Source organism: Podarcis vaucheri (genome assembly GCF_965113315.1).
Source record: "Podarcis vaucheri genome assembly, chromosome: 1".
Taxonomy (NCBI): Eukaryota; Metazoa; Chordata; class Lepidosauria; order Squamata; family Lacertidae; genus Podarcis; species Podarcis vaucheri.
Window position 1 is genome coordinate 116,581,089 of NC_138759.1, and position 26,680 is coordinate 116,607,768.

The 26,680-nt window shown below is 42.5% G+C and overlaps 1 protein-coding gene across 4 annotated transcripts in view; it reads left to right on the forward strand.

Annotated features, from left to right (window-relative positions):
* Nucleotides 1–26,680, forward strand: part of CWC22 (CWC22 spliceosome associated protein homolog) — a 159,561-nt gene that overhangs the window by 101,483 nt on the left and 31,398 nt on the right. The window contains exons 1-2 of one of the 4 annotated variants that reach the window (XM_082200855.1): nucleotides 22,263–22,819; nucleotides 24,813–24,937. In XM_082200855.1, the coding sequence (XP_082056981.1) occupies nucleotides 24,911–24,937 (27 nt within the window). In that variant the 5' untranslated portion in view covers nucleotides 22,263–22,819; nucleotides 24,813–24,910. Of the gene's footprint in view, nucleotides 1–22,262; nucleotides 22,820–22,888; nucleotides 23,005–24,679; nucleotides 24,698–24,812; nucleotides 24,938–26,680 lie in introns of those variants that run through there. The other 3 variants (XM_082200856.1, XM_082200857.1, XM_082200858.1) reach the window with 3 other exon arrangements.

Sequence of the window (26,680 nt, forward strand, 5' to 3'; positions counted from 1 at the left end):
GTAGATGTAGATACGAAATGTATATTATCGAAGCTCCATTGGTAGAGCAGGTGACACTTAATCTGAGGGTGATGAGTTTGAGTCCCATGTTGGGCAAAGATTCCTGCATTGCAGGAGGTTGAACTAAATGACTCTTGTGGTCCCTTCCAACTCTACAATTCTGTGATTCTGTTATCAATCCTTGCCGCCACAGCCACATGCCCCAAGAAATGTCCAAACATGTCCAAACCAAGGCTTAGTTGAAACTTTGGCTCAGCCTTGGAACCTGATTCTGAACGTCAGGGTTGACCAACCTGAAGTAATATTAAAAAAGAGAGAACACCTGAACATGTGCAAAGTGAATTTTCCTTGCCAATGGGTAACGGCAAGTGCTTATTACAGTGGTATCTCGGGTTACATACGCTTCAGGCTACATACGCTTCAGGTTACATACTCCGCTAACCCAGAAATATTGCTTCAGGTTAAGAACTTTGCTTCAGGATGAGAACAGAAATTGTGCTCCGGCGGCCCGGCGGCAGCAGGAGGCCCCATTAGCACCAAGTGGTGCTTCAGGTTAAGAACAGTTTCAGGTTAAGAACAGACCTCCGGAACGAATTAAGTACTTAACCTGAGGTACCACTGTACGTATTTGAGACAGAGCTGGCAGGGAGATTGTCCTTAAAATAAATTATTACACACCAGGAGGGTTGGGAAAGTGAAAAGTAAGGAATTTGCCATTGGTTCAAACCTAGTAAAATGTAAAAGAGAATGGGATCCTTGAAAGGTGTGACTGCAGTCTCTGAAATTCACTTTCCTACCCAGAATTTAGTGGTTGCGTATTTCTCTGTAGTCTATGAACATTCACCAGTTATTTTCCATTTCTATTCAACAATGTTTCATTTCTGTATTTCACTGTTGGATATACGGCAATATCTGATAAGCAACAAGCAATGGTATCATTATGCTGCAGTATTTGATAGATGACACAAGATAGTCTCATAGCATCTTAAAGACTAATAGATTTATATTTTTGCATAAGATTTCACAGACTAAAGCCCATGTCATCAGATCAGTAATACTCTGTGTGACAGGTACATGTGTATAAAGGGGGAAGGCTTGGTGTTAAATGGCAATGAAACGTGAAAAGTACAGCCTGTGACAATTCAATTAGAATTTAAATGCATGCAAACTCAGCATAGTGAGTCTTCACAAGAACAGTAAATTGTGATAATGCAATCATGCCTTTGCATTGCTGAGCAACTTAACTCCGGTAGTTATTTCAAATTCTAGTATCTAATATTGAAATAAAGTTGACATCTGAAGGTATTTCGTTATTATGAAGATAAAATGCTTTATATGCAATCTGAACGAACCTGGATTTTCAGCAGTGGTATAAAAAACGCTCAACAATTTTGATGGTTTCCTAAAGAAACTCAGCAATTTGGGGCTCTTCCTAAAGAAACACTCAACAACTTTTGGGGTGATGTATCAAATGCAGAACACATGGAGATGATCATGTGATTAGAAAGCTGACACTCTAAAATGAAAGCACCCGGGGCATTTTGGTTTGGTTGGGGTTTTTTTTGCAAGGCCCAGGGGGGGGAAAGAGAAAAAAAGACTGAAGTGTCAGGGAAACAAATTAAGTTATAGCCAGGAAGACGTAGATGTTTCTCCAAGTTTTGTTTGTGGAAACTACTGTCATCTTGTGGAAAATGCCCATCATTACAGGCACCCCCTTTGTCTCTTGAGAAATGATGGAAGAATTCATTTAATTCCTGCCGAGTACATTGCGTTCAGCTTTGAAAGGTGAGCAGTGAGGCTGATGTAATTCCTGGCAGGGTTGTACTGAGGGGCAAGGCTCAACAAACTCTTCCCAGCAGAGCAATGATCTGAGAAAGAGCTATCCGTTTTGCCTTCTGCTCCCTTGGATCTGAAGGTGTTGTTGCACAAAACACTTGAAAAGCATGTAGGACAGGAGATTGTTATTCATTTGGGAAAGAGTCCAAGATAAAACATTCATATATATCATAGAATTGTGGAGTTGGAAGGGGCCACAAGGGTCATCTAGTCCAACCCCCTGCAATGGGGGAATCTTTTGGCCAACGTGGGGCTCGAACCCACCACCCTGATATTAAGAGCCTCGTGCTCTACCGACTGAGCTATATTAGGCAATAAAGGTTTCAGAATATGGCAGCACAAAACAGCTCTTTCCCCTTAAGTGGAGGGATGTAAGAAGGAATCGTTTCCCATCCCACCTCATCTGCGGCCCTGTTTCCATTTCGATGCAGTTCACCTTCCACCAAAAATGACATTATTTGCTCACCGTCCACTGCGGTGAAATTACACAACTTATATAGCATGCATAATTAATTTTCAAAAATGATGTAAAGCTACATACCTCTCCTGGTATGCCCCATGGAGGACCTTAAGGTCCATATATAGCAACACCCTAGAGGTCCCGGGCCCTAAGGAAGTTAGATTAGCCTCAACCAGAGTCAGGGCCTTTTCAACACTGGCTCCGACCTGGTGGAACACTCTGTCTCATGAGACCAGGGCCCTGTGGGATCTGATTTCTTTCCGCAGGGCCTGTAAGACAGAGTTGTTCCACCTGGCCTTTGGCTTAGAATCATTTTGATTCCCTCCCCCTCTTTTCTTTCTCCTCCTGTGAAGAGGCTGCATCCTAATGTTTTAATGTTGTATCTCAATCTTTTAAATTGTATTTTAATCAACTTGTTTTTATTATTGGTTGTTAGCCGCCCTGAGCCCGGTCTTGACTGAGGAGGGCGGGGTATAAATAAAAATTTATTATTATTATTATTATCGCCCCTGCGTTGTTTCATCCCTTTCATTTCAACGCAAATAGGGGGCGAAGAAGGTCATCCACTGCGTAGCGTTTGTGGACTGAAAGCAACAACAATAGTGAATACCAATCGTATTTGCTGGATTGGATTATTTTCTGGATGTTAGATGAGTAGGCAAACACTGACCGTTCCTGCTTCTTGACCTATCCCTTTAAATTCCACCACCTGAAGCAGCCTGCTTCTCCAGCTACACAGTACTATGCAAATCTACTGGAAAATCCATTTGTCTTCACATGTTCTCTTTCAACAAGAGAATTGGTGCTGTGGCGGTTTACTGCCCACAGAGATCTTTTCCCGCTCCAAACAACCAAAGCAGGGGCAGACCTGAAGGCAAGACTCAGAATCTGTTGAGACATATGGTTTGTACTTTCCAAGAAAACATAAGCCCTTGCTATCACCCACGCAAACAAGGAACGTCGCATAGCACTGCCAATTGTTCACACCAAGTACCCTCCTTAATATGAGCATATGAGCAGAGCTTCTAAATTACGATTTTTAGAACAATAAGGATTTATGAGCTATACTTGCATATGGGAACCAGCAGGTAATAAAGGTGAATCAGTCGACCGGGACCTTATCTGGTCTTTCCTTTGGCCTACCTTGTGTCACTCATATAAAATATACCTATGGTTCTATGGCTTGAATCCAAATGAGTTCTTAGAAAGATTTTTAATCCATGAGAGGCCTCCGCTAATGGAAAGTGGGAGGTGATTTCTGCCGGTTCTTGTGCCAGCTGAAAATCTGCACTGGAGGATGGGAAGTTCAATAGAAAACAAGTGAGCTCCCAGCCGAAGAAGAATGGCAGCTTAAAATGATGGAATACGCACAGCTTGCAGATTTAACATATAGAATAAGAGCACAAGAAGGATATACGTTTAAAGAAGACTGGAAAATGTTTACTGATTATATGGGTGAAAATTGTGTACGTTTAAAAAGGCTGGTAGCATTAGACTTCCGGGGTGGCGCCATCGGCAATGGCAGACTCCCTCTGAACTGGAGGGACCAGCTCCGCGCGAAACGGGTCTTTTCCGCTGCGGCGAAGCGGGGAGTCTTTCAGAAATCACAGGCGGCCTGTGACCGTGGGACTCAGCGGGCACCTTTAGCGCCCCCCAACCCACAAAGGAACCCACTAACGGGCTCCGAAGCGAAGAGGGGGAGGTGGCACGGTGCTGTGAGTCAACTGCTATTTCCGTGGAGCGAAGCCGCACAGCCGTTGCCGGAGAGCGCTGCCTTTTTCCTGGGACAATTTGGCATCCAAAGTAATCACCCGTGAGTACTCAAACATCGAACAATTGGACTTCAAATAAGAACTGGCGATTAGAAAGGAATTGGACTTAAAAATTTACCTTAATTTGGTACTGAAACGGGAAGGTCTAAACAGGAAGTCAGCCTTCCGTTTCCTTGTAGTCAGAAGAAAGCAAAGACAACGTAAACTAGAGCTTAGAAAATCACTTTTAAAGGATTGGTTTTCACCATTTAAAATCGTTGAACCCCCCCTTCGGTAGCAGGAGAAGAAGGGGGATCTTTTTTGGACTGTTTAAACCTGCAGAAGTGAGTTTAAAGTAAAGTAACTTTCCACCGTCCTGATCCTGGAGCGGAGTGTCAGAATTGACGTTTGAAGCTCATTGACCAGAGACAAATGTTTTTGAAAGACAGTTAAAAGAAGAGTAACATCGTGATTCCACTGTTTCCTTTCGCATTTTAAAGAAACAAATATTGACAAAATATCTTTTTTAAAAATAAACTTTGTTGCTATTGTCCTTAAAAGAAAGAAGAACCAGAAGTTTTCCCCCTAGAGGGGGACTGTGAAACTGTACCTAATTCTAGGGAGCTTGCAGCTGCTACAGATTACAACCGTGGGAAAGGACTTGTGACCTTGCAGGACAATGTTTTCAGAAGCACTGTTGGGTGCTTTCTGTAAAATAAATGCCCTATTGGATCAATTAAGTCAGAAGACAGATTTGATGACTAATGCGGCCAGAACATTTGAACAGGTAGTGGGAAACTATGTGGAGCCCACCCAGGAACTTAAACAGGAGTGTACCATGACAGAACAGTTGAGAGAAGAGGATGTTGCTGAATTTTGGGTGCCAGAAAGGGAGGAACTTTTGACCCTGCAGGAAAATGAGCCTTTGGATTGGACAAATGAATTTGGAAAAAAACAGATTTGGAAAGATAAAGTTTGGATTGATTTGGAAATGGGGGGTTGGACTGACCCCCCTATGCAGAGATGTTTGGACTTTCCGAGTTTGGCAATGGGCCATCAGATGTTTGGAGTTGTGGGGGCTCCCAATTTTGGAGGGAATTTGAAACATGTCTTAAAATACCATATGGAGTCTAGTCTGGACTATGGGAAAGGGGCTGATTGGTTGAAAAGGGTCAAAAACACTACCAAGCTGGAGTTCCCACGAGTGAAAGGAAAATATGAAGAAGAGCTGCAGAAGGGACATGGAAGAGACTTGAAGGCCTCGGATATAAGATCACCAGGTTAATGTGCCAGACCAATGGGATAAAAAGGACAGACAAACCTGGGACCAGGAGGAAGGGACGCTGGAAGAAGATTGGATTGTTTATTTCTTTTTTCTATCATTAGGAATGCCTTATAAAATTGATGAATGTTAGAAAAATGTTGAAATGAAATTACTTGGCTCTTGTAAAAATGTTTAAAGAATTAGGTAAAAAAGTAATGGTTATAAGAAGTTGGTAAAAATAAGATTTAAGTTTTAAGCTTTAAGGTTTTTATAAGATAAGATGAAAATAGAGTAAGGTAATGTAATGACAGAATACTATGAATTATGGAAAGGATTTGCTGTGACAACTATTAATCAAGATACAAGAAAAGGGAGGAGGAGGAGGTCATAGAAAGAAGGTAATGAAAGTGGAGAATTTGAAAATGATGGTTTTATTTTTTATTTTTCTGTTTTGTCTTTTTTCCTTGTAATTTTTAAAAAAACGCTGGTAGCATTAAGATAAATTCAAGAGTGTAAACAAGTTTTGATAGTGCAATAATGGATTACTGAATGGTTTAGTTCATGTAAAATATGCAAGGATGTATGGTATGCAAAATGAGAAAAAGAGAAGAAGTGAAGTCATTGATTTAAGGTTGCCTAATTGAATATTTTGAAATGTAAATTATATATATATATATATATATATATATATATATATATATATATATATGAAGTTCCTCCCAAGTAGTGTGAGATACAGCCATTAGAAGCAACCATTATTAGATTTATACAAGTGGGAGTGTTCCTTGTTGAGGGTTCTAGACCAGGCATAGGCAAACTCGTCCCTCCAGATGTTTTGGGATAAACAAATCCCATCATCCCTAGCTAACAGGACCAGTGGTCAGGGACGATGGGAATTGTAGTCTCAAAACATCTGGAGGGCCGAGTTTGCCTATGCCTCTTCTGGACACTCCGTTCCATTCACCCCTCCAGTTTTCTTTTCCACCTCACACAATAGCCAGGCAGAATTCTGTGGCCACTGAACATGCTCAGGACTCACAGACTCCTGGTGTTGAAAAGGTCACTGAGTCCAACCCTTGTTCCAGCATCCCTGATGGGCGGCCATTCAGCCTCTGCTTAAAAACCACTAGTGAAAGAACAGCCCATCACTTTCCAAGGCAAACTGCTCCATTGTAAAAAAAAAAGAAAAAAAGGTCATGCCATCTGGGAGTTCTAATGTTCAGTCTTAATCCTTTTTCTTGCCGTTTGAAGCCACTGGGAGGTATCTGATTAACTCATTGTGCAAGGATGTATGCTCATGTATACATTCCCTCCACCTCCTCCATGCGCTCTTGCTCCCGCCATCTGTTCTGGGATGTTCTCCCCAACCCTGCAGAACAGATTTAGGAAGGGTATGGAGGGGCACGCACAGGAAGAGGATAGCGGGAAGTTCTATTGTACAAGGGTAAATCTTTCTGCAGATTGAACAACTTACGTATCTCTACATTGGATACAGCCTCTGAAACAACCAGAAACAAATTTGCTCCATTATCCGCATGACAACCTTTCAAGACAATTCAGAAAATTCACACATATAGTTTTTAAAACCAATGGAACATGCATGCAGAAACAACAGCTGCTGTTCTTCTGTACATGCACTTTTGATCTTTACCTCACAGATACATTCCCAAGAGTCGCTTTATGATTTGTCCTGCAACTGGCCTTGGAGATGGCTCTCTGTAGGTGTTCACAGGGTTAGGTTTGTGCTGAGGGAAGAAAAGATAAGAATCGGCAGATAGCTCAGGGTGACGTAAGAATTAGGAAATGAAGAATTAGGAAGTTAAGTTTATTTGGGAAACATCCCAGGTACCGCTGTACTTTACTGCTTTTAAAAGCCAAAGCAAGAAAGGTCACTTAATTCCTTTTGCTTCTCTCTTGGAGGCAGCTGGGTTGAACCACCCACCTTTAGCAAATTATAAAGCCACTCCAGAGAACTTCTGCCTGGGTCTTATTTCATGCCTTCCAACATTTAAATGAAAATAGGGATGTCTTCTTCTTCTTCTTCTTCTTCTTCTTCTTCTTCTTCTTCTTCTTTCTTCTTCACCACCCATCTGACTGGGTTTCCCCAGCAACTCTGGGCGGCTTCCAGCATATATAAAAACCATAGCATTAAACATTTAAAAACTTTGCTATACAGGGTCTATTCAGGTGTCTTCTCAAGGTTGCATACTTATTTCCTTGGCTCAGCAGTTGCATAAGTCCATACCCTCCAACATTTCTCCGATGGAAACAGTGACATCCTAAAGAAAAACAGGACATTCCAGGGTTGAATAAAAAACTGGGACGGCTTCTGTAAATCTGGGATTGTCCTTGGAAAATATGGACACTTGGAGGGTCTGGTACGCTACTCACAACTTATAAGGAAATCTCACCCAAAGGCTTGCAATATAATCAAGTTGTGTTGGACGTAGGTCTGAAAGCTTCATTGCTCATGAATATTAGAAAAGGGATTGAGTTTCACTGACTGCAGGAACCTTCTGAACGGCCAATAAATAATCAAGTCCATATAAAAATAACAGAGGGAGGGGGAGAGATTGAGTGAGACCAAGGAAGATGTAATTTCCTTAGGATGTAGCACCATCTATTGGACATGCTGACATGGCCATGATACAGGCCTCGTTTCTCAGAAAGACATTTTGAGTGAAACGTGGAGAGCATTTCCCCATTATTACAAAATCTGTACAAGTTAGCAAACTCACCCTAATTTCAGACTTGAAGATTTTTTAAGAAAGTGAGTATATGAGCCACTCATACAATACAAGGTGGAGGAATTATCAAATGCAGCGGAAGAAAACGTGTGTTTTTTTAAAAAAAATCATTGGTAGGAGGCAGAATAGGAGGCCGCAGAAGGCAAGTTCCCCTGACTCCTCCAGAGAGCCTTGGCCAAAAAAAGATGGCGGTCCCCAAAGGCCAATATGGCCAAATTACAAAGGCAGGGCCACCAAGCTGCTGAGGGGAGCCAAGCCCCTAACTGAAAACCCTCAACAATCTCACGTTTAAATGTAAGGCAACCTACCCAAAATTTCTTAGACCCCCCACGTTGCCCCAACTGTGATTCTGGAACAAAAGTCTGGGTGTTATTCAGCTCAATACTAGGAAGCAAATTTGTTAGGATGCCCACCGAAGTGTCAGCTTGCTGGGCATTTTATTCCATCAGTACCCCCACCCCCCAGGAATTTTTGTACCTTTATGCCGGTAGCAGAAACAGAAGGTTTATTGAGAACTTGGTGGATTGCTGTACTTGGCTTGTATGCAGGATTAGGCATGTTAGCTCACCAGTAATGCAGGCTTTGGGGGTGGCATGGCATGCAGGAAGTCGTGTGTAAAATTGCCACTGACTCTGGAAGATACAGGGTGTGTTTATACGTTTCTGATATTTTTACAGCAAATCTTTCTCCAATCACCAATTGCTGTGGTCAGGCAGATGGAGACGGCCAAATGTAGCTGTTCAGGAGACTAACATCACAAGAGTGACATTATTTGGCTTGGATGTGGTGACTGGACATAGACATACTTAGAGCTGCCGTCTTGCACTGTAGTCCTATACAAGTTCAATGGAAGTTGCTGCCTGGCAAGTGTGCATAGGACTGCAGCCTCTGGAGCAGAGGACCCCATATTTACTTACTTCCACTACCCTACTAATGATCTGTCTTGTAACTATCATTATCATGTAGCACCACAAGTTTCTAAATGACTCATTGGTGTGGGAGAGAAGGCAACACATCTATTAAGTAAACATTACTTCATTTCCATGGCGTCTGAGCTTCTATCAATGTTTTATTGACATTTTAATTACCAGCATAAGCATAATGCACACCCTATGTTTTTACAGCTTTCTAATTCGCACCATTAGCAGTGTCCCAATGCATTCATAATTTTACAAAAATAGAGTGGTGGCAGGCGGGGGGAGAGAGAGAACAGACAGGGAGGGCAATGTATGCACCTCTGCTCTCAGAGCTAGAAAATCTCTAGGGTCTTTAGACTCCTTCTCCCATCAGCCCCATCTCCCATCAACACCCCCCCCAGCATGGCCAATGGAGAATGGGCTACAGGTTCCCTGCCCTTGACCTAAAGGCTGTTTCACACCTACATCCCCTATGGACTTGCAGTGTCTGCTGAAGGTCTTGCCTCTAGATCAAATACCTGAAACAGAACCTTCAAACCAAATCAAACACAATGCTTTTGATGCATTTATGATTATGCCAACCTTGCACAGCTTGTTAAGGAGAAACAGAGCTAAGTGTCATAAACCTGCTGAAGGCACCTTGCCCCCAAACTCCTAATGACCACTCCCAGCAGCTTCATTTGGGTATTAAATAGAATTGGGGACAAAATAGTGTAGCACCCCCAACTGCCAGGGGGCAGAAAAACACTCCCCCAATGCTACCTTCTGGACTCAGTCCCAGATCCAGATCAGGACCAGATCCACTATAGCACAGTGCCCCCTAATTCCCATTCCAGGAAGACACCATAGTTGTGTTGGGAAACTGCCAGGGAGATATAGTCCATCATGGCCCCAAGCCGGCTGCCGGACGTCCATCGATCTCCCGTAGACAGGCAGATCCAGCAGTTAGCGACACAAAGCCTCAGAAATAGATTGCCACATTCTAGGCTTGTGCACACTGTTTATCAGCAGAAAACACAGCCAGAAAAGCTGCACCGCAGAAGAGCATATTTTACAGACTTTATTTAGCGTTGAACAGAACAAAGGAAAACATGACCGTTCTGAGTCAGTGACTCCGACCGACTGAGAAATCGAAAGGAATAGCAAACATAAACATCCTGTGAACAGGACATGCGCAGACTCTGTGACTCACAAAGCCTGCTCCCTTTTAAGGTGGAACGGAAATATCCTAACAAGTTGATGGTATCAAATGACTCAGAGAGATCAAGAAGCACCAAGACATGCATTTATTTTGCTGGCAAGTCAGCATCAATTGCCTAATAATTCTTCAGAGAAACACACATTTTCTTTCTCTGTGCCTGGTTGAGGATTTGTTGTTGTTTAGTCGTTTAGTCGTGTCCGACTCGTCGTGACCCCATGGGCCAGAGCACACCAGGCACTCCTGTCTTCCACTGCCTCCCGCAGCTTGGTCAAACTCATGCTGGTAGCTTCGAGAACACTGTCCAACCATCTCATCCTCTGTTGTCCCCTTCTCCTTGTCCCCTCCATCTTTTCCCAACATCAGGGTCTTTTCCAGGGAGTCTTCTCTTCTCATGACGTGGCCAAAGTATTGGAGCCTCAGCTTCAGGATCTGTCCTTCCAGTGAGCACTCTGGGCTGATTTCCTTCAGAATGGATAGGCTTGATCTTCTTGCAGTCCATGGGACTCTCAAGACTCTCCTCCAGCACCATATTTGAAAAGCATCAATTCTTCGGCAATCAGCCTTCTTTATGGTCCAGCTCTCACTTCCATACATGAGGATGGAGGTTGAGGATAGGGAGTATTTAAAGTACTTATTATATAATCCCATTCCTAGTGAAGCACACAAGGGCAGCATTCCCCCCCCAAAAAAAACCTCCAACATTTTTCTAAATATTTTCTCACATCTGCTCTTATGCAGAAGATAAAATACAAAACCATGGTGTCAGTCAAGACCACTGGAAAGACTAGACAAAAAGAAGAGGTGGGCTAGACAGAGAGCAACTATTTTATCAGCATTGATTTGAATTGATTGTTTTGGTTGCAGACCTTTGCAATTTGGCTGTGTTATTAAAAGGATGTAGTTATGTAGCAAAAAACCCCAATCCAAAATCCACCTTTATAATCTATAGTTTTTAAAATGACACCTGTTAACCTAGTAACTTGAAACTTGGCATACACAATGTACCTGATGAAATCTATACTGTAAATATAACAGACTGATCCCAGAAAAATTGCAAAAGATACCGCCTATTAATTTTTTTTGAAAACTAACACATTTCCCATTTTTCCCCTCCAGTTTTTGAACAAGTATATCATACATTTCTTTCCAATTTTGGCAAAAACTGCTGATGCACTTTATTCCAGTTTACCAAGGAAGACAATCTTTCATTGGTTTGGTGAGCCTTTGAGCAGTGGTTATTATGGTTTTCCTGCCTCCATTAAAGCCTATGGCAGTAGCTACTGGTAAAATAAGATTGCATGGAATTTAAATTTTGAAGCAAGAATTCTGCCAGTACTACAATGCTTGAAGAGAGAGCCACCTATCCGATGCTATGTGCAGCGCCTACCCTACCAGTTACTGATATAAGAAATGAACATATGTGGGTTCTAAAAAGTACCAAATCTACTTCCACCTCTGTAGCTGGTTCAGTATGCCGCTTGGAGCTCCTTTTTAGAAAGGGCATACAGTGGTGCCCCGCAAGACGAATGCCTCGCAAGACGAAAAACTCGCTAGACGAAAGGGTTTTGCGTTTTTTGAGTCATTCCGCAAGACGAATTTCCCTATGGGCTTGCTTTGCAAGACGAAACATCTTGCGAGTTCTTGCGAGTTTGTTTCCTTTTTCTTTAAGCCGTTAAGCCGTTAATAGCCGCTAAGCCGCTAAGCCGCTAAGAGCCGCTAAGCCGCTAATAGCCGTGCTTCGCAAGACGAAAAAACCGCAAGACAAAGAGACTCGCGGAATGGATCAATTTCGTCTTGCGAGGCACCACTGTATGCTAAATGTAGCAAATCAATATTTTCTATAGAGGTAGAAAGTACAGAGTACAGAGGCATTGGAGTAGTATAGAGGCATTCCCATCAAGCAGAAAACTTGCTTTTGCCTGAGGGTTGAGCCAAAGATAATGTACACACCTTCAAAATGTTCTACATAAAAAAAGAAACAAATGTAAGAGCCCAGATCTTGTTTTGCTTCTAACATTACACAGCATAAACTCTTTAAGGGGTTCTTGATCTAAGACTGAGCCCTTATATGAACCTTCTGCCTTGGCATTATTTACCTTTCCTTTCCTTTTTTCAGGCCTTTTGTTAATCACAGAAACGAGCTGCCCTTGTCTCAACCTAGTTTTATCGGCTGAATCATCATTTCGCCCTGAAAGCTCCACCAAGACTTCAGACACAAAGCCGATTTATTTCTAACCTGATCTTAATTTTGTTCAGAAATGTTGCCAAAGGCTTACTTGAAAATTATCTTCAATCTGCATGGGGACTAAAAAGGAAGAAATTTTGTACTTTTCACAGAGACAGTAAAAGCTATGCTCATGCTATTAAAATGCACAGCAAAATGTATGGTATGGAGCTAAAACTGGAAAGAACGAGTTCTGGAAAAGCAAACATGGCTTTGTGAACAATGCAATAATTGAAAACCCAGTAACTTAAGCACGCCAAAAATTCAAGTAGATAAATAGGTACCGCTCTGGCAGGAAGGTAAATGGCGTTTCCATGCACTGCTCTGGTTTCGCCAGAAGCGGCTCAGTCATGCTGGCCACGTGACCCGGAAAAACTGTCTGTGGACAAACATTGGCTCCCTCGGCCAGTAAAGTGAGATGAGCACTGCAAGCCCAGAGTCGTCTGCAACTGGACTTAACTATCAGAGGTCCTTTACCTTTTTAACTTTTGACAAGATTTCTTTGTGAGAGTTATTTTTAGTATCTGGATATTTTATTCAGTTTGCCAAAGCATGTGCAGGGAGATTTGTTTTCCGTTATGCACAGCATTAATTGCACGCAGTACTGTTTCTATTCCGCTGCAGTCCAACTTCCACCAAAAACTACATTATTCATCTTGCTGTCCACTGCTGCAAGATTACATAAATGATGTTGTCATTAACTTATTCAAGTCCATCAATCCCATTCATTTCAGTGTAAAGGAAGCTCAATGAAAATAGGTGGCGGGGCATAATTACATATCATTTGTAGGCTGAAAGCAACAACAGCAAAGACAAGTCATATTTACTGGATTGATATTTGGAACAAATAAGAGAACATCTTCTCTTTCTCTCTCTCGGAATTGGGAGAGGCTGTGTGGGTGTTGGACTGGTGTCCAGGCAAGTAATTGAAGGAGAACCATGGCTCAGTAGTACAGCATAGAAAGAGATTCCTGGTTCACTGCCTAGCATGTTAGATAGGGCTGGGAGGGACCCCTGCCCAATATCCTGGAAACCCATTGCCAGACAGTGTCAGCAATACTTGGTTAAATGGACCAAAGATCTTCTTCAGTATACGGCATCTTCCTGTGTCCTAGAAACACTTCAAGACAGAAATCTTGTTAAGTCACAAGATTTAGGCCAAATTAAACACTCAGGCCCCACATGGCCATTAAAATTGCTTTTGCATAGCAACAGTCTAGCAAGGATCGAGAGGAATGTTATTTGCAAGTTTTACCAACAGCCTGGAGAGTCTCCTTTCCAATGCCAACACACACTGTCATGCATAAAGGGTTTTCATCAGCAGCTTCCGTTGAAAGTGGTAACATATCGAAGAGCCTTGAGTAACACATCAATCAACCAGCCAAGAAAAAGTGATCCATTTGGCCATCTCCCTGTTTCTTACTAGCAGATCAAAACATTTCAATTTAGGAAGGCCTTTGCAAAGGTGTGTTACTGACTGGTTAAATACTGCTTGCTGGTTTGGGATTACATATTGGATGCTGCTAATTTGTCCTTTTTATAAAGTAACTTTTATAGCTTTATTTAGCTATTTGGTTTTGGGGGTGGGGGTTTTGTAGGGGTTTTTTTGTAATTTCGTATTTTTAACGCTACCTTGAGCACTTTGAACAGAAAGAGTAAAGGCATGGAGTGCCAATCAAGTCATATTTACTCATAAGTAATCTAACTGTATTTGATTGGACCCAGGTAAGAGTGGATAGCATCACGTAATAGGGTCACTTCAATTCTTGTTGTTAGATATGACACACACACCCCAATTCCTAACCTTTATTAAGCTATTCTTTCCAAGAAGGGAGTAATATAACTTTCCAGTTTCAATCCATTAAAAATCCAGATAGGATGCTTTATTTATGATAGGTGGCATATAGTTTAGCAGCATCAGTACTGGATTCTAAGGGAACTTAATATTTCAATATTTTTGTTATTATTCTAATAATCATTTTCCAGTATTTGGGGAAACTGGGCCAAAACTAACAAAATAAATTTCAACAGGAAAAATGTAAGTTTCTACACTTAGGCAGGAAGAGCCAGCTGCACAAATATAAGGTGGGGGGTGCCGGACTTGCCAGTAGTACATATAATAAGGATCTAGAGTTCTTAGTAGACCACAAGCTTAACATGAGTCAACAGTGTGATGCAGCAGCAAAAAATGCTAACGCTCTACTAGGCTTCATCAACTGTAGTGCCCAGATCAAGGAAAGTCAGTCCTGCTCTATTCTGCTTTGGTCAGGCCACACCCAGAGTACTGTGTCCAATTCTGGGCACCAAAATTTAAGAAGGATATTGACATGCTCGAATGTGTGCAGAGGGGGGCAGCCAAGATAATCAAGGGTCTGGAAAACAAGCCTTATGAGGAATGGTTGAGGGAGTTAGGTATGTTTAGCCTGGTAAGGAGGAGACTGAGAGATATAATAACCATCATCAAATATCTCAAGGGCTGTCACATGGAAGATGGAGCAAGGTTGTTTTCTCCTGCTCTGGAGGCTAGGACCCAAACCAATGGATTCGAGTTACAAGGAAGGAGAGTCTGACTAAACATCAGGAAGAAGTTTCTGATGGCAAGAGCTGTTCGACAGTGCAACAGTCTCCCTCGGGAGCTTGTGAGTTCTCCTTCCTTGGATGTTTTTAGTAGAGGGTGGATGGACATCTGTCATAGGTGCTTTAGCTGAGAGTGCAGGGGGTTGAATTAGATGGCCCTTAGGGTCCCTTCTTGCTCTGCAATTCTATGATACTATGCAGACCACGTGGCAATATGTTCTGTTTTTTGCATATTTTTTGAATACAATTAACTCAATACACCAATAATTACAGGAGTCAGTTGCCACTGTATCATAGCTTTGAAACAATGTTCTCTTACATTTGTGTTCAGCAACGATTTGTCGTCCTTTCCCTATTATTTGTCCTGCACGTCCATGTTTTGTGTTGTTCCCTATGTCCTGAGCCCTTCTTATCATGTATTATTTTACGTATTCCTGTTCCCTATCATACTTTAGCAAGAGGTTATATATCCTAGGTAATTGGTATTTGCCTTTCTTTATGACTGCATTTTCAATCTCCCTTATAAATCTTAATACTGTATTTCAGATTTGGAAATATCCGTACCAACGTATCTTATCGTTCTGTATTGCTTCTTTGACCACTGAAAATAGAATCATTGTTGAATTGTTGTGTGCAGGCACAGAAAGCAGTGCTCCAGGTCAAGCATGATCTATTTCTTCCATGCGGCTGCGTCCCTAGAGTTGCTCATGTTACTCTGTATAAAGGAACTGACAAACATCCAATCTGTCCTGGGTGCTTGCATATGTGCCTGTAAGGAAGCTTGAAATTATATTTCATCTTCTTAAGCAATTTAGGAAGAATTTTCAGGATTTGGATTTCAAACAAATTTTTGGATGATATCATTCCTAGGCAATGACAAGTAATATCAGAACTCATTACTTAAAGATAGAAAATGTCTATGGGTTACCCTTTTGTACATATATTGTTTACTCTTTAAAGGTTTTATGGTGGGGGGGGGAGACAGAGATTACTTTTAATCAACTTTTAAACCTCATTTGAAAAAGTACTCGTTTAAAACATTCTCGCTAAACTTCTAAGAATCCGTGGTGGGATTTGTTGTTTGTATTTTTCCATGTTCTGTGCAATTTCTTTGCAAGGGCAGATGAAAAACATAATCTATAATGTCTCTGAAGTAGTGGGGAAATTGCTTGCGCTTCAGTGGCAATCAAGATGCAGAATCAAATAAATTATAGGCACTGATTGGAGACAAGGCAGACCACTTTAGAAATCTGCACTTTGCAGTGAATTTTAATGGTCCCGTTCGACTCCCTGCTGCATCAAACCAAAGGACCCATCTAGTCCAGCATTCTGTTCCCACAATGGCCAACCACAATGCCATTTAGTGACATAAGATACTGATTTCGATTGAGTCAAACCATTGGCCCATCTAACTCGGTACTGTCTACACTGACCAGCAGCACCTCCTCTGAGCTTCAGGCAGGGTTCTTTAATCTGGGGATTCCAGGAATTGAAGCTGAGACCTTCTACAAGCAATAGAGATTATCTACCAATATGCTGTCCAGCTTGTGTTCCACTGCAACTGTCATTCAGAGGCAATACATATGCCATCAATGACTGGTAGCCACTGATAGCCTTATCCTCTGTAGCTTTGCTTTCAGACTGTACAGCAGGGTCTTTTGAAAGTGAATGAATATACAGACAGGGAACAGACATGACACAGCTGAGACTGCTTTGCAGACATCTGATTTGTGGGGAGCAGGTCTGGTGGCCACCTTTGTCAGGGTTGTAGGTTTGAGCCCCACGTTGGGCGAAATATTCCTGTACTGCAGGGGATTGAACTAGATGGCCCTCGTGGTTCCTTTTCAACTCTACAATTCTTTGAATCCTGGCAGGACAGAATGAGCAGAAAACCAACAGGTAAAGTTTTCCCCATTCTACATGCCCTTTCCAGATGAAAATACAGCTATTTCAACTATAGTTGGCAGAACCTTAAGTGCAACCTTCACCGTCCTGACATAATTTGGGCTCAAACTATCAGCTTGGATTTCTCTTGAACTGAGGCAAGCTCATTCAAATCTGAAAACAGCTGTGTTGCGTCAAAAATATTGCTTCCTCCGCCCTCATTGATCATGTAATATTTCAGCTGTCAAAACATTTAACTCCAAGCCACCAAGTGAATCATCAAAACAGACAGGACATTAACTAGACAGTCATGTGAGGTCAGAGACCAAAAATGGTTAACTGCCTTTACCTGAATCTTCATCCTCATCCCCATAGTGCAATGCTCCCTAGTTTAAAGGCAGCAAATGCAGATAATGTTTAGAGTTCTCCAAAATTGCTCTGCAAGAAATATTCCTTTTTCTTGCCCCATGCTGCGAACAGGTGTCCACAGATATAGGGCCATATGGCCATCAGTGAAGCAATTTCATTTCCCAATAAGGATTTCCTGCTTGGTGTGTGGGTGAGAGAGAAACATACAGTGTTACCAAGCTGTCCAATCCAACGTCAGAGAAAAAAGGAACAAACAATCTCATGAAAAAGCCGTAAGGACATAACAGTAGCCCAGGATGGTATGTTGTGACTGATTGTGAATCTTCCTTTCAAGAACTGATCATAGTTTATATGGGGTTTTCAATCCAGCCACTGATGAGGTTAGTCAATGGGAAGGAAGCATAAGTAGCTATAATTAGCTTTACTATGAGTTATCTAGAAAGAAAAATAAATTATCATTTGCAAGTAGGTCACCAAGCACCAGCTATAACCATGATTTTTACGGGACAACATTGTTCATCCTCCAAGTTCCTAAATTCTCAGGGATGCAGGACCCACCAAACTGCACTGGCTCTATTCAAATACAGTGGTGCCTCGCAAGACGAAAAGAATCCGTTCCGCGAGTCTCTTCGTCTTGCGGTTTTTTCCGTCTTGCGAAGCAAGCCCATTAGCACCTTAGCGGATTAGCACTATTAGCGGCTTAGCGGATCAGCTGATAAGCAGCTTAGCGGATCAGCTGATGAGTGTCTTAGCGGATCAGATATTAAGCGGCTTAGCGGTTTAGGATCAGCTGATAAGCGGCTTAGCGGCTTGGGGAAAAGGGGGGGAGGGGAAAAAACCCGCAGGAACTCGCAAGTCATTGTCATCGTGCGAAGCAAGCCCATAGGAAATTCGTTTTGCGAAGCACCTCCAAACGGAAAACCCTTTCGTCTAGCGGGTTTTCCGTCTTGCGAGGCATTCGTCTTGCGGGGCACCACTGTACAGTATCTTGAGGTTGCCTCATGCAAATCTGGCTCACTGAACATCCTAAAAGCTGGACAGTCAGTATTCATCCCATAGGTGCAGCGCTAAACTGGTACAGACAAACCTGGATTGTTCTAATGCTTCTTAAGTTGCTGCTGCATAGGGGTCCATGGCTGCCCTCACCAAAGCAGAACAAGCTCCTTACATAAGAACCAGCACAATACAACCATTTCTCCTGCAGCATTGTCATCATCACAATACTTGGTAGAGACTGACCAGTAGTCTTCTTACACTATCACATGAGACCTTTATGCCTCATCACTGCTTGCTCATAAGCTCCCATTTAATTCAACAAAACTGAACCCATTATGCAGAATTATTGATATTTGTTTATTCATTTACAGTCTTTATCGCATTCCCTGTCACTGCCCTCTGGCATATGCGACTTCCCATTTCAAAGAGAGCTGTAACTTCCCTGCTAGAATAGAAGGTTGTTATTCAGCCAGCCAATGCTATTTTAAAATTGCATAGAAGCACTCTCTTCCTTTTAGAAATGCACAAGTCAATTCTGCCTTCAATTACATCAGCATAAATCAGGGGTGAGGGCATTATCCTGATAAATCAGAACTACTCTGGTATAAAATCAGCAGAAAGGTCAGAAACATTGGGATTAAATGACACAAAGGATTGAAGATAAAATGGGAACCTGTTTTAATTCCAGGGCACCATTTCAAAAGTAAGCTATTAACCATCTAACTGCAGCTCCACCAGCCTGTGGGAGTGACCCGATGTTTCATTAAGGATGAGCAAAGTCATTTTGTTTCATTTCAAATTTACTTTAAGTAAACTTACTTAAAGCATCACAGTTAAAAACCAAGACACAAACTAGCAGAATGGTACATTTTATGTTACAGAATGGTGTTTGCCTTTCAATCTGTTCCGAAAACATCTGGCTCTGAGTAAAATTATGTCCTTCTGTCAGAATATTTGATTTGACGTGACATAGTGCCAGGTGGTAGGGCCAAACTCATGTTAATACAACATGATTTAAATAGGTTAACATGGCAAATTCTATATTAATGCATTTCTGTTATCCCCTGAAGAAGCATGTATCATACATCAGAGCACAATGTTTTCATATCAAATAAGCACAGCACTGGACTTCGCAACATTGTAGAAAATCCAAGAAGCAGCAAGTGTGTTGAGCTTCCTGTTCCTCTGGATCTTTATTTTGTCTGAAACAGAATTATCATATGTTCCCCATACCTGGAATATGGTCATCTCCTATGACAATTCTATATAAATCAAGATGGAGGTGCAGAGGAACAGGAAGCACAATACACTTGCACTTCCTGTTCCTTCTGAAACACCATCTCACTGAAAACGACTGAAGCTCAAGGCCAACTGTACCACACAGAGAGCTCCAGTTTCCCTGGTTGCCTTGCTTGCTAAGGTCACCTAGGTAAGTGGAAGGCAAATGCTCTCATCTGGATACTAGATAATGGAGCTGTCAACATGATGTTACCGGAAAAATCCGAGGGCTCCCTTGGACAAAAAGAAAGACACCAACCAGGATAACTTGGAGCAAAACAGCAGCCTGTAGGCTTGGCCTTTATTGAACTGTTGCAACAGGGTGTTCCCCTGACTTGCAGGAGAGAGGAAAAGACCCAGAAAGATGGTGTGCAAGACCTTATAAAAACTTTTGAAATTCCCCTCCTCTAGGTCAAGCCCACCCCCAGAAACATCATGCATACATTACAGAAGGGGTTGACATCATGCATACATTACAGAAAGGAGGGGTTGAGGGAAGAGTTGTGGTGGTAACCTGAGTGTCCTGTCACCTGGCTTTCCTCCTTTCCCCCTGCCCATGAGTCACTTCCAGGAGACAAAGGGGAGTTTGCAGTTTCCTGCCCCCAGAGGGAAGATCTGATCATTGTCCTTTGTTTCAGTCCATGCTGAATCCACTCCCATATGCAAGTTCTTTGTGATCCTGATTGTCTTCTGTCTGGGATCATCAGTGTTGACATAGCAACTGGGCAGGGCTCCTGTGGATGTGCTGGGATGGTGAAGGGATTATGGCTGACCAGAACCAAGCCACCCCCCTCTGATAGTCCTTGTCATATGGAGTAAAATAAAAATGGAACAGTGCAAATCCGATGTATGGTTGATTCTTCTATGAATTTATAACAGAAATGTGGCGTATGTAGTGTGTGAGTGTGAGTGTGTGTGAAGTTTGTACAAACAGAATGATTGGGGGGGGGGTTCCTGCTACAATGACTAGTTAAATGAGCAGCACTGAGTTTTTTAATACTGCAAGCCATTTTAAAGGTCTTCAAGTGGAACAGTAGACTATAAATAAAGAATATTAGTATAAAGAATATACTCTGTCCACAGGAATTCAGGAGCAGGTACCAACTTCATAAAGAATAAAACATGTCAGGAAAAAAATGTAAATTTAGTTATGAATAACTACGAGGTTATACAGTTGACCGGAACATACAACATGCAGATGGCCATCCCCATACTAAGAAGCTGATTTATTAATTTACATTATATCCCACCTATTCCCTCAAACTGAGATTCAAGACAAATACACCTTGTCTCTATCGCACAAACATCTAAATCAGAGATGGGGAGCTTGTGGTCCTCCAGACATTGTTGGACTCCCATAATCCATGACCACTGGATGTGTTGCTTGTAGCTTATGGTCACAGGTTCCCCATCCCTGATCTCAGAGTGTGCATCTGACTAATATGGCACCACACGGTGCACATCTTGCAATTTCTCACAATGCAGGTGCTGAGATATATTTTTAATTATCCATAGCATATTGTGGAATAATTAGGTTTTATACAAAGCAGAACTAAGTAGACCTTGCATTGTGCAAGCATAAAGATTTCTGTTTGCATAATGGAGTATTTACCTGCTCTCTTCATGCCACATCACCCTAAATCTGTCCTGGGGATTCCCCCAACCCTCTGGAGCAGATTTGGGGATGTGGGGGACACATCATTCTGCTCACACAAATATTTTGCTGAATATCACCCACTATATTATTCTAGTATATTTTTCAGCCTGAAGAAGAAACACCCGTTTGATTTTTAAAATCAACAGAGGTAAGGTTTTTACATAGGAAAAGAATACAAAATACAGCAGAAATAATAGGACCTTTAGCAAATAGCAAAAGTGGAAAAGGTGGCTTTTGGCTTTCATCCTTGGTTTGTCCTTGAAAGATCAGTCGCTATGGCTGAGCAGAATTTTTGTGTAGGTTTTAGAAAAACAAATCCAGAGCTTATTAAAATATGTGGATAAGCAAAACTTGTGCATTTCTAGGTGCTGGGAAATGTTTTGCCACTGCTGACTTCAGTAAAGTGAACTGGGCTTGTACTGGTAAATATGAGGTCAGAGAAATACAACTAAAGGACAGGCACATTTATGCATTCTGCTGTCACAAAATAATTTTGCAAATGAATCTTTCTCCTCTCTAAGTCAGATTTCTATAGACAGTTTCTACAGATGCTTTCTGTATATACCCACAGCATATTTGGTCTCGCCTTTCAGAAATAAACTGCAAAGGATAGCATTCCTGTAGTGAAAGAGCCTGCTGCTTCATCAGCAAAACGGGTTATAGCTATAGCATCTAAGCAGACGGTTGTTATATTTCCTCCTATGAGATAGGTGTTAAAACAGTGCTTCTGCCAGACTGTTGAACTGGGGCAATTTCATCAACAACTCACTGTGTTTAAATAAAAATGCTAATTAGCAACCCCAGCATATTCAGCACAAACAACTTGTTCGAAAAACAGCTCATTGAAAGGATAGTTATCATTCTTTTATTGTTCTTGTTATTTCTGTTGATTATTATCTGCAGTTCAGATTAGACATGGGGCTTTTTGGGCTACGGGTCCTCCCCCTCCCGGCGAGCCTGGTTGCAAAATGTTAAGATGGCAACCTTTTTTTTTTTTTTTACTTTAAAATATGAAATATAAATGGAACAAAAATAAAGTCTTAACACTGACTTAACATACTTTTGAAGCCCAGCGCTTTGCCATGTTTACCATTGTCTCTGAGGCAAAGTCACAGGCTGCTAACCTAAGAATCATGCTTAAATGGGAATTGACGCTTAAATGAGAATAAGCCCTGTAGAACATATCATGGGTCTTAAGTCTGGGGTTGCCACACCTGTGGGCATAATGGCACCCTCGCGGATTCGTACAACTTGACAGGTGCAACGCCCCAAGGAATGCTGGGAAACGTGGCCGACGCCGCCGGCAAAGGATGCCGGGAACTGTAGCTTCATTAAGAGCCGCTCGAGAAGATCCACCTTCGCTGTTAACAGCCGACTTGGTGACGTCAGCGCCCGCCTCCTCCCCCTCCCCAAAGGTTCCCGCGCGGGGCCGGAATATCTCCTCATAAACGGGTACCGCTCAAACTAAACGTTCATAGATAGATAAATAGATAGCTAGATATAGATATCCCAAGAGGAGGAGGAGAAAGAAGCCCAACGGCTCCTCCCCGCCTCACCCGCGCGCCCGGAAGTCTCGCTCGGGCCAGACCCGCGAGGCAGAGGAAGTGACGTCGTGGCCATATATGGGCGCCTGTTATGGCGGAACCCGTGAGGCAGAGGTAAGTTTTAAGGAAGGGGAGCGGGGCGGGAGGGAGGATAGACTTCTCCTCTCACACCCCTCCCCTTAGAATCTTCGGTTCTGCTCCGTTCTATCCCCCTCCCTCCGATTTATCGCGGGAACGGCGGGGGGGGGGGAAGGATGGCGCGTTCCTCTCGGCCGCCGCTCTTCCTGGCCTTCGATTGGGTAAGGGCGGAAGGCCCGGCTCCTTCGCTTCCCCTCCGACTCCTGGCGGGGCGGCTCTTCTACGACACGCGTGTGGGCCCGCGTTCACACGTGAACGTGCCCAACGAGGCCGGGTCCTGGCGCCTTGTGGGGATTGCCAGCTGGCTGCCTTGTCACTCTGCCACAATGCCCTGTGGGGTTGTGTCAGCCGGCTTCTCTCCCTTCAAGGGCAAAAACCAGCTGCCAACTCGTGCTCCCCTTACTGGCGGGCTCGCACCCCCCATCTCCCCTTTTTGGGGACGGTGGGGTTTGGTGGTGTTACGGAAAAAATCTGGGTGCGGGGTTACTCTGCCACCCAGCTCATCGGACTAAGTCCGTGGGTCCCTGCGGAAGAAAATGAGCTCAGCCGGACGCAGGAGCAAACTGCAGAAGATCCAAGTTTATTGCGCAACAGGTTCAAGGCGAGATTGAACAGTGAGAAAGGGGTGACATGAACTTTTGAGTTTTCCCTCCATGTCCCAGAATACAGTGCATGAAACGTCACGAATACATTATGGGAAGGTTGGGTTTCACAAGTTACATCATGAATATACTTTACACGTCATGAATACATTATGAAAAGGTGGGATTACATTAATTAGCATTTTCGGATGAGGGAGGGGGGATATGCGGAGCGGGAAATATACATAGATACACATTTATTGAGTACCGGTGGTGGCAAGACAATGGGCCAGGAATATACATCGTCTGTCACCTAGTATTGCCCGAAGGAAGGATTTGCAAAACTATCTGACAGGATTAAGAAGTTCCTGCGTACGTGACCTGCCGCTTTGGGGATTATGGAAGTAGGGACAGCATCATGGAGTCCAAGGGGAACTGAGTTGAATGGCACCGAGAACGAGCAGATCAGAACCACGGCTGATTTTATATCAATTTTTGAAGATTTCAGTGATTTCTAAGCCACTCTGTACTAGAGAGCAAAAGCAGAAACAGAGTGGATACATTGTAACAGGATTTTGACAGTATTACTTGAGAGATTATGGAGGACAGGGGAGGGGTGATGGAGTCCTAGAGAAATTGAGCAAATATATTGTAGTGAAGAAGACATTGCCCCCCCCCCCCCCGTTCCGTATCAGTGGCCTGCCAGCATCTGGATGGTTATGGGGGGCCCCACTTGACGTACACACCTTTGTATTTCCACATATGTCACTACCAGCCCCACCTCGGGAAACCTAGAGTTCGTGTGTGTGTGTGTGTGTGTGTGTGTGTATATATATATATATATATATATATATAACTTTACTGATTTTACTGGAGGCTTTTGCAGCTGCTTATTCTTTTGCAGGATCTATATGCCACTTGATCAACAAAACAAATCAATGTTTTATTGCACTTGTTATTTCAGGCTGTATGTTGCCCTAGGCTGCTGCTGCTGCTGCTTCTTTTTTCACAGAAGGGCGGCTTGTAAATGGACCAAAGAAGTACAGCTTTAGTTCTAGTCATGATATTAACAACCACCCTGTTTTAGAGATACCTGTAGCATATGGCGATAGTGGCTGACAAGTGGCGTAATCTGCATCTTCGTTGTCTTACTTTCCTGTAGGTTAATTACACCCGATAATAGTTCAGATACTTAACCTACAAAACTACAAAGTGATGGTACTGTACTAGCTTCAAAAAGACGCTAACCAAATTCATTTGTTGTACAAACCAGGTGATTTAATCTTTGTTAATAGAAATATTAGCTTGCTCAGGTCTGCTTTATTTTCAAAGTGCTCTTTTTAAGAAAGAGTAATTTCAGAAAGTCACATCTTTTTTCCCTTTTCTAGATGAACTATTTTTTCTGGAAGAATAACAGGATTTCCCCATATTGATTTTTGTACATTGACATTAGTAATTCGGAGCTTGAAGTGGATTGACAGAAAAAATGAAGAGTGGAGTAACACAGATAAATGTAAGTATTTTAAAGAGTATGCTCTATGCTTGCTCCAGGATTTGGGGGCATTCTCAGACAAGACACTTTTCAGTGAGTCCACATCACCTAGTCTGCATGGTGGTGCTGTGGTCTAAACCACTAAGCCTCTTGGACTTGCTGATCAGAAGGTTGGCGGTTCGAATCCATGTGACGAGGTGAGCTCCAGTTGCTCTGTCCCAGCTTAAGCACACCAGTGCAAATAGATAAATAGGTACCGCTGTCGTGGGAAGGTAAACAGCACTTCCATGCGCTCTGGCTTCCGTCATGGAGTCCCATTGCACCAGAAGCGGTTTAGTCATGCTGGCCACATGATCCGGAAAGTTGTCTGTGGACAAACGCCAGCCCCCTCTGCCTAAAGCGAGATGAGCACTGCACCTCATAGTCAAATTCAACTGGACTTAACTGTCCAGGGGTCCTTTACTTTTACCTTTTTAGCTGGTGATGGTAACTCCTGCTTTCCAGAGATAGATGGCAGAGGAACCATAGTAGTAACATATATTGGTCGTTAGCTTCCATGTAAAATAGGAAAAGTTGTTCTGTACCAGGTCAGAACATGCAGTAAAGAATTGTCCATGTTGATTGGCAGCTTTCTCAACCCAACATGCATACCAGAATTGAACCTGGCGGATCTTTGGCATCCAAAGCATGTGCTCTGTGAATGAGCTGTGACTCTTTCCTCATAGAAGAGCTACATGTATATGTGATCAATACACATTCTACTTTCACACATAGTGGTGTGAATATTTTCCCCATCACTCTGTAGGTAAGCAGGCATAAGTGAAACAGTTTGAGCCTATGAAAGCATGTATCGTATGAACAAAAGCTAGCCATTAAGTGTCTTATCTCTTTGTCGCTCTTTGTGTAATATAAAAACGACATTTTGCATGTCTAATATGGATATAGCATTTTGTGGATGGTATACAGATGCCATCTGTATAAGAGGGTTTCACAAATAATGGCCTTTCTACCCTGTTCTGTTAAAGGACTCATTTTCTCAATTGGATGCCACCTTTTCTGTTTGGGACTTAGTGAATTGTGAGAATTGAGTTGATATCAAATACTGACAAATACCTGGGTGTGAAGGGGAGTAGGGCAGTACTCAGTGAAGTAGTTCTGTTCCTTCAAGGACTTCTGACTGCAACAGAATCTCTCTTCCCTCTCCACTCGCTGTGCGTCCCCTAAATCTGTTCTGAGAAACTACTTGGTTGGATGCTGTCCTTTGGTGATATACAGAAACAGCTTGCATAAAATGCTGGGGGCAGCACAGCTGGAGTTGCTGTGTCCTGTATTGCACCACTTTTTAAGAAAATACAGTGGCTAGAATCCAAGAAGCCTTCTATCTGAGTGAAAAGGGCTTTTTCTTATAATGGAAGGAGTTGCCTTTTTAAATTTTCAAACTGAAGCCCATTGTCTGGCAGCAAATCCCTCTTCAGAGCATTCACCAGTTGTCTGGAGCAGCTTTATTGGGGTGTGCAAGGAGCTGCAGTTGGAAAAGTTTTGTTAAGTGACTGGAAGTTGCATACACATTCATTTAGTTTCTATGTAAACTAAGGCTTTTACTTTAATGGGACCAGTACTTTGGAATTCTCTCCCATCAACATAAGTTGTGCACCTATAATTTGATATTTCATCTAATGAATGAAATGGTTTTGTTTCTCCAAGCATCTTTAAGAGAAGAGGGTTTGAAAATACTGTTAGGAATAAATGAAACACTGTTCTTAG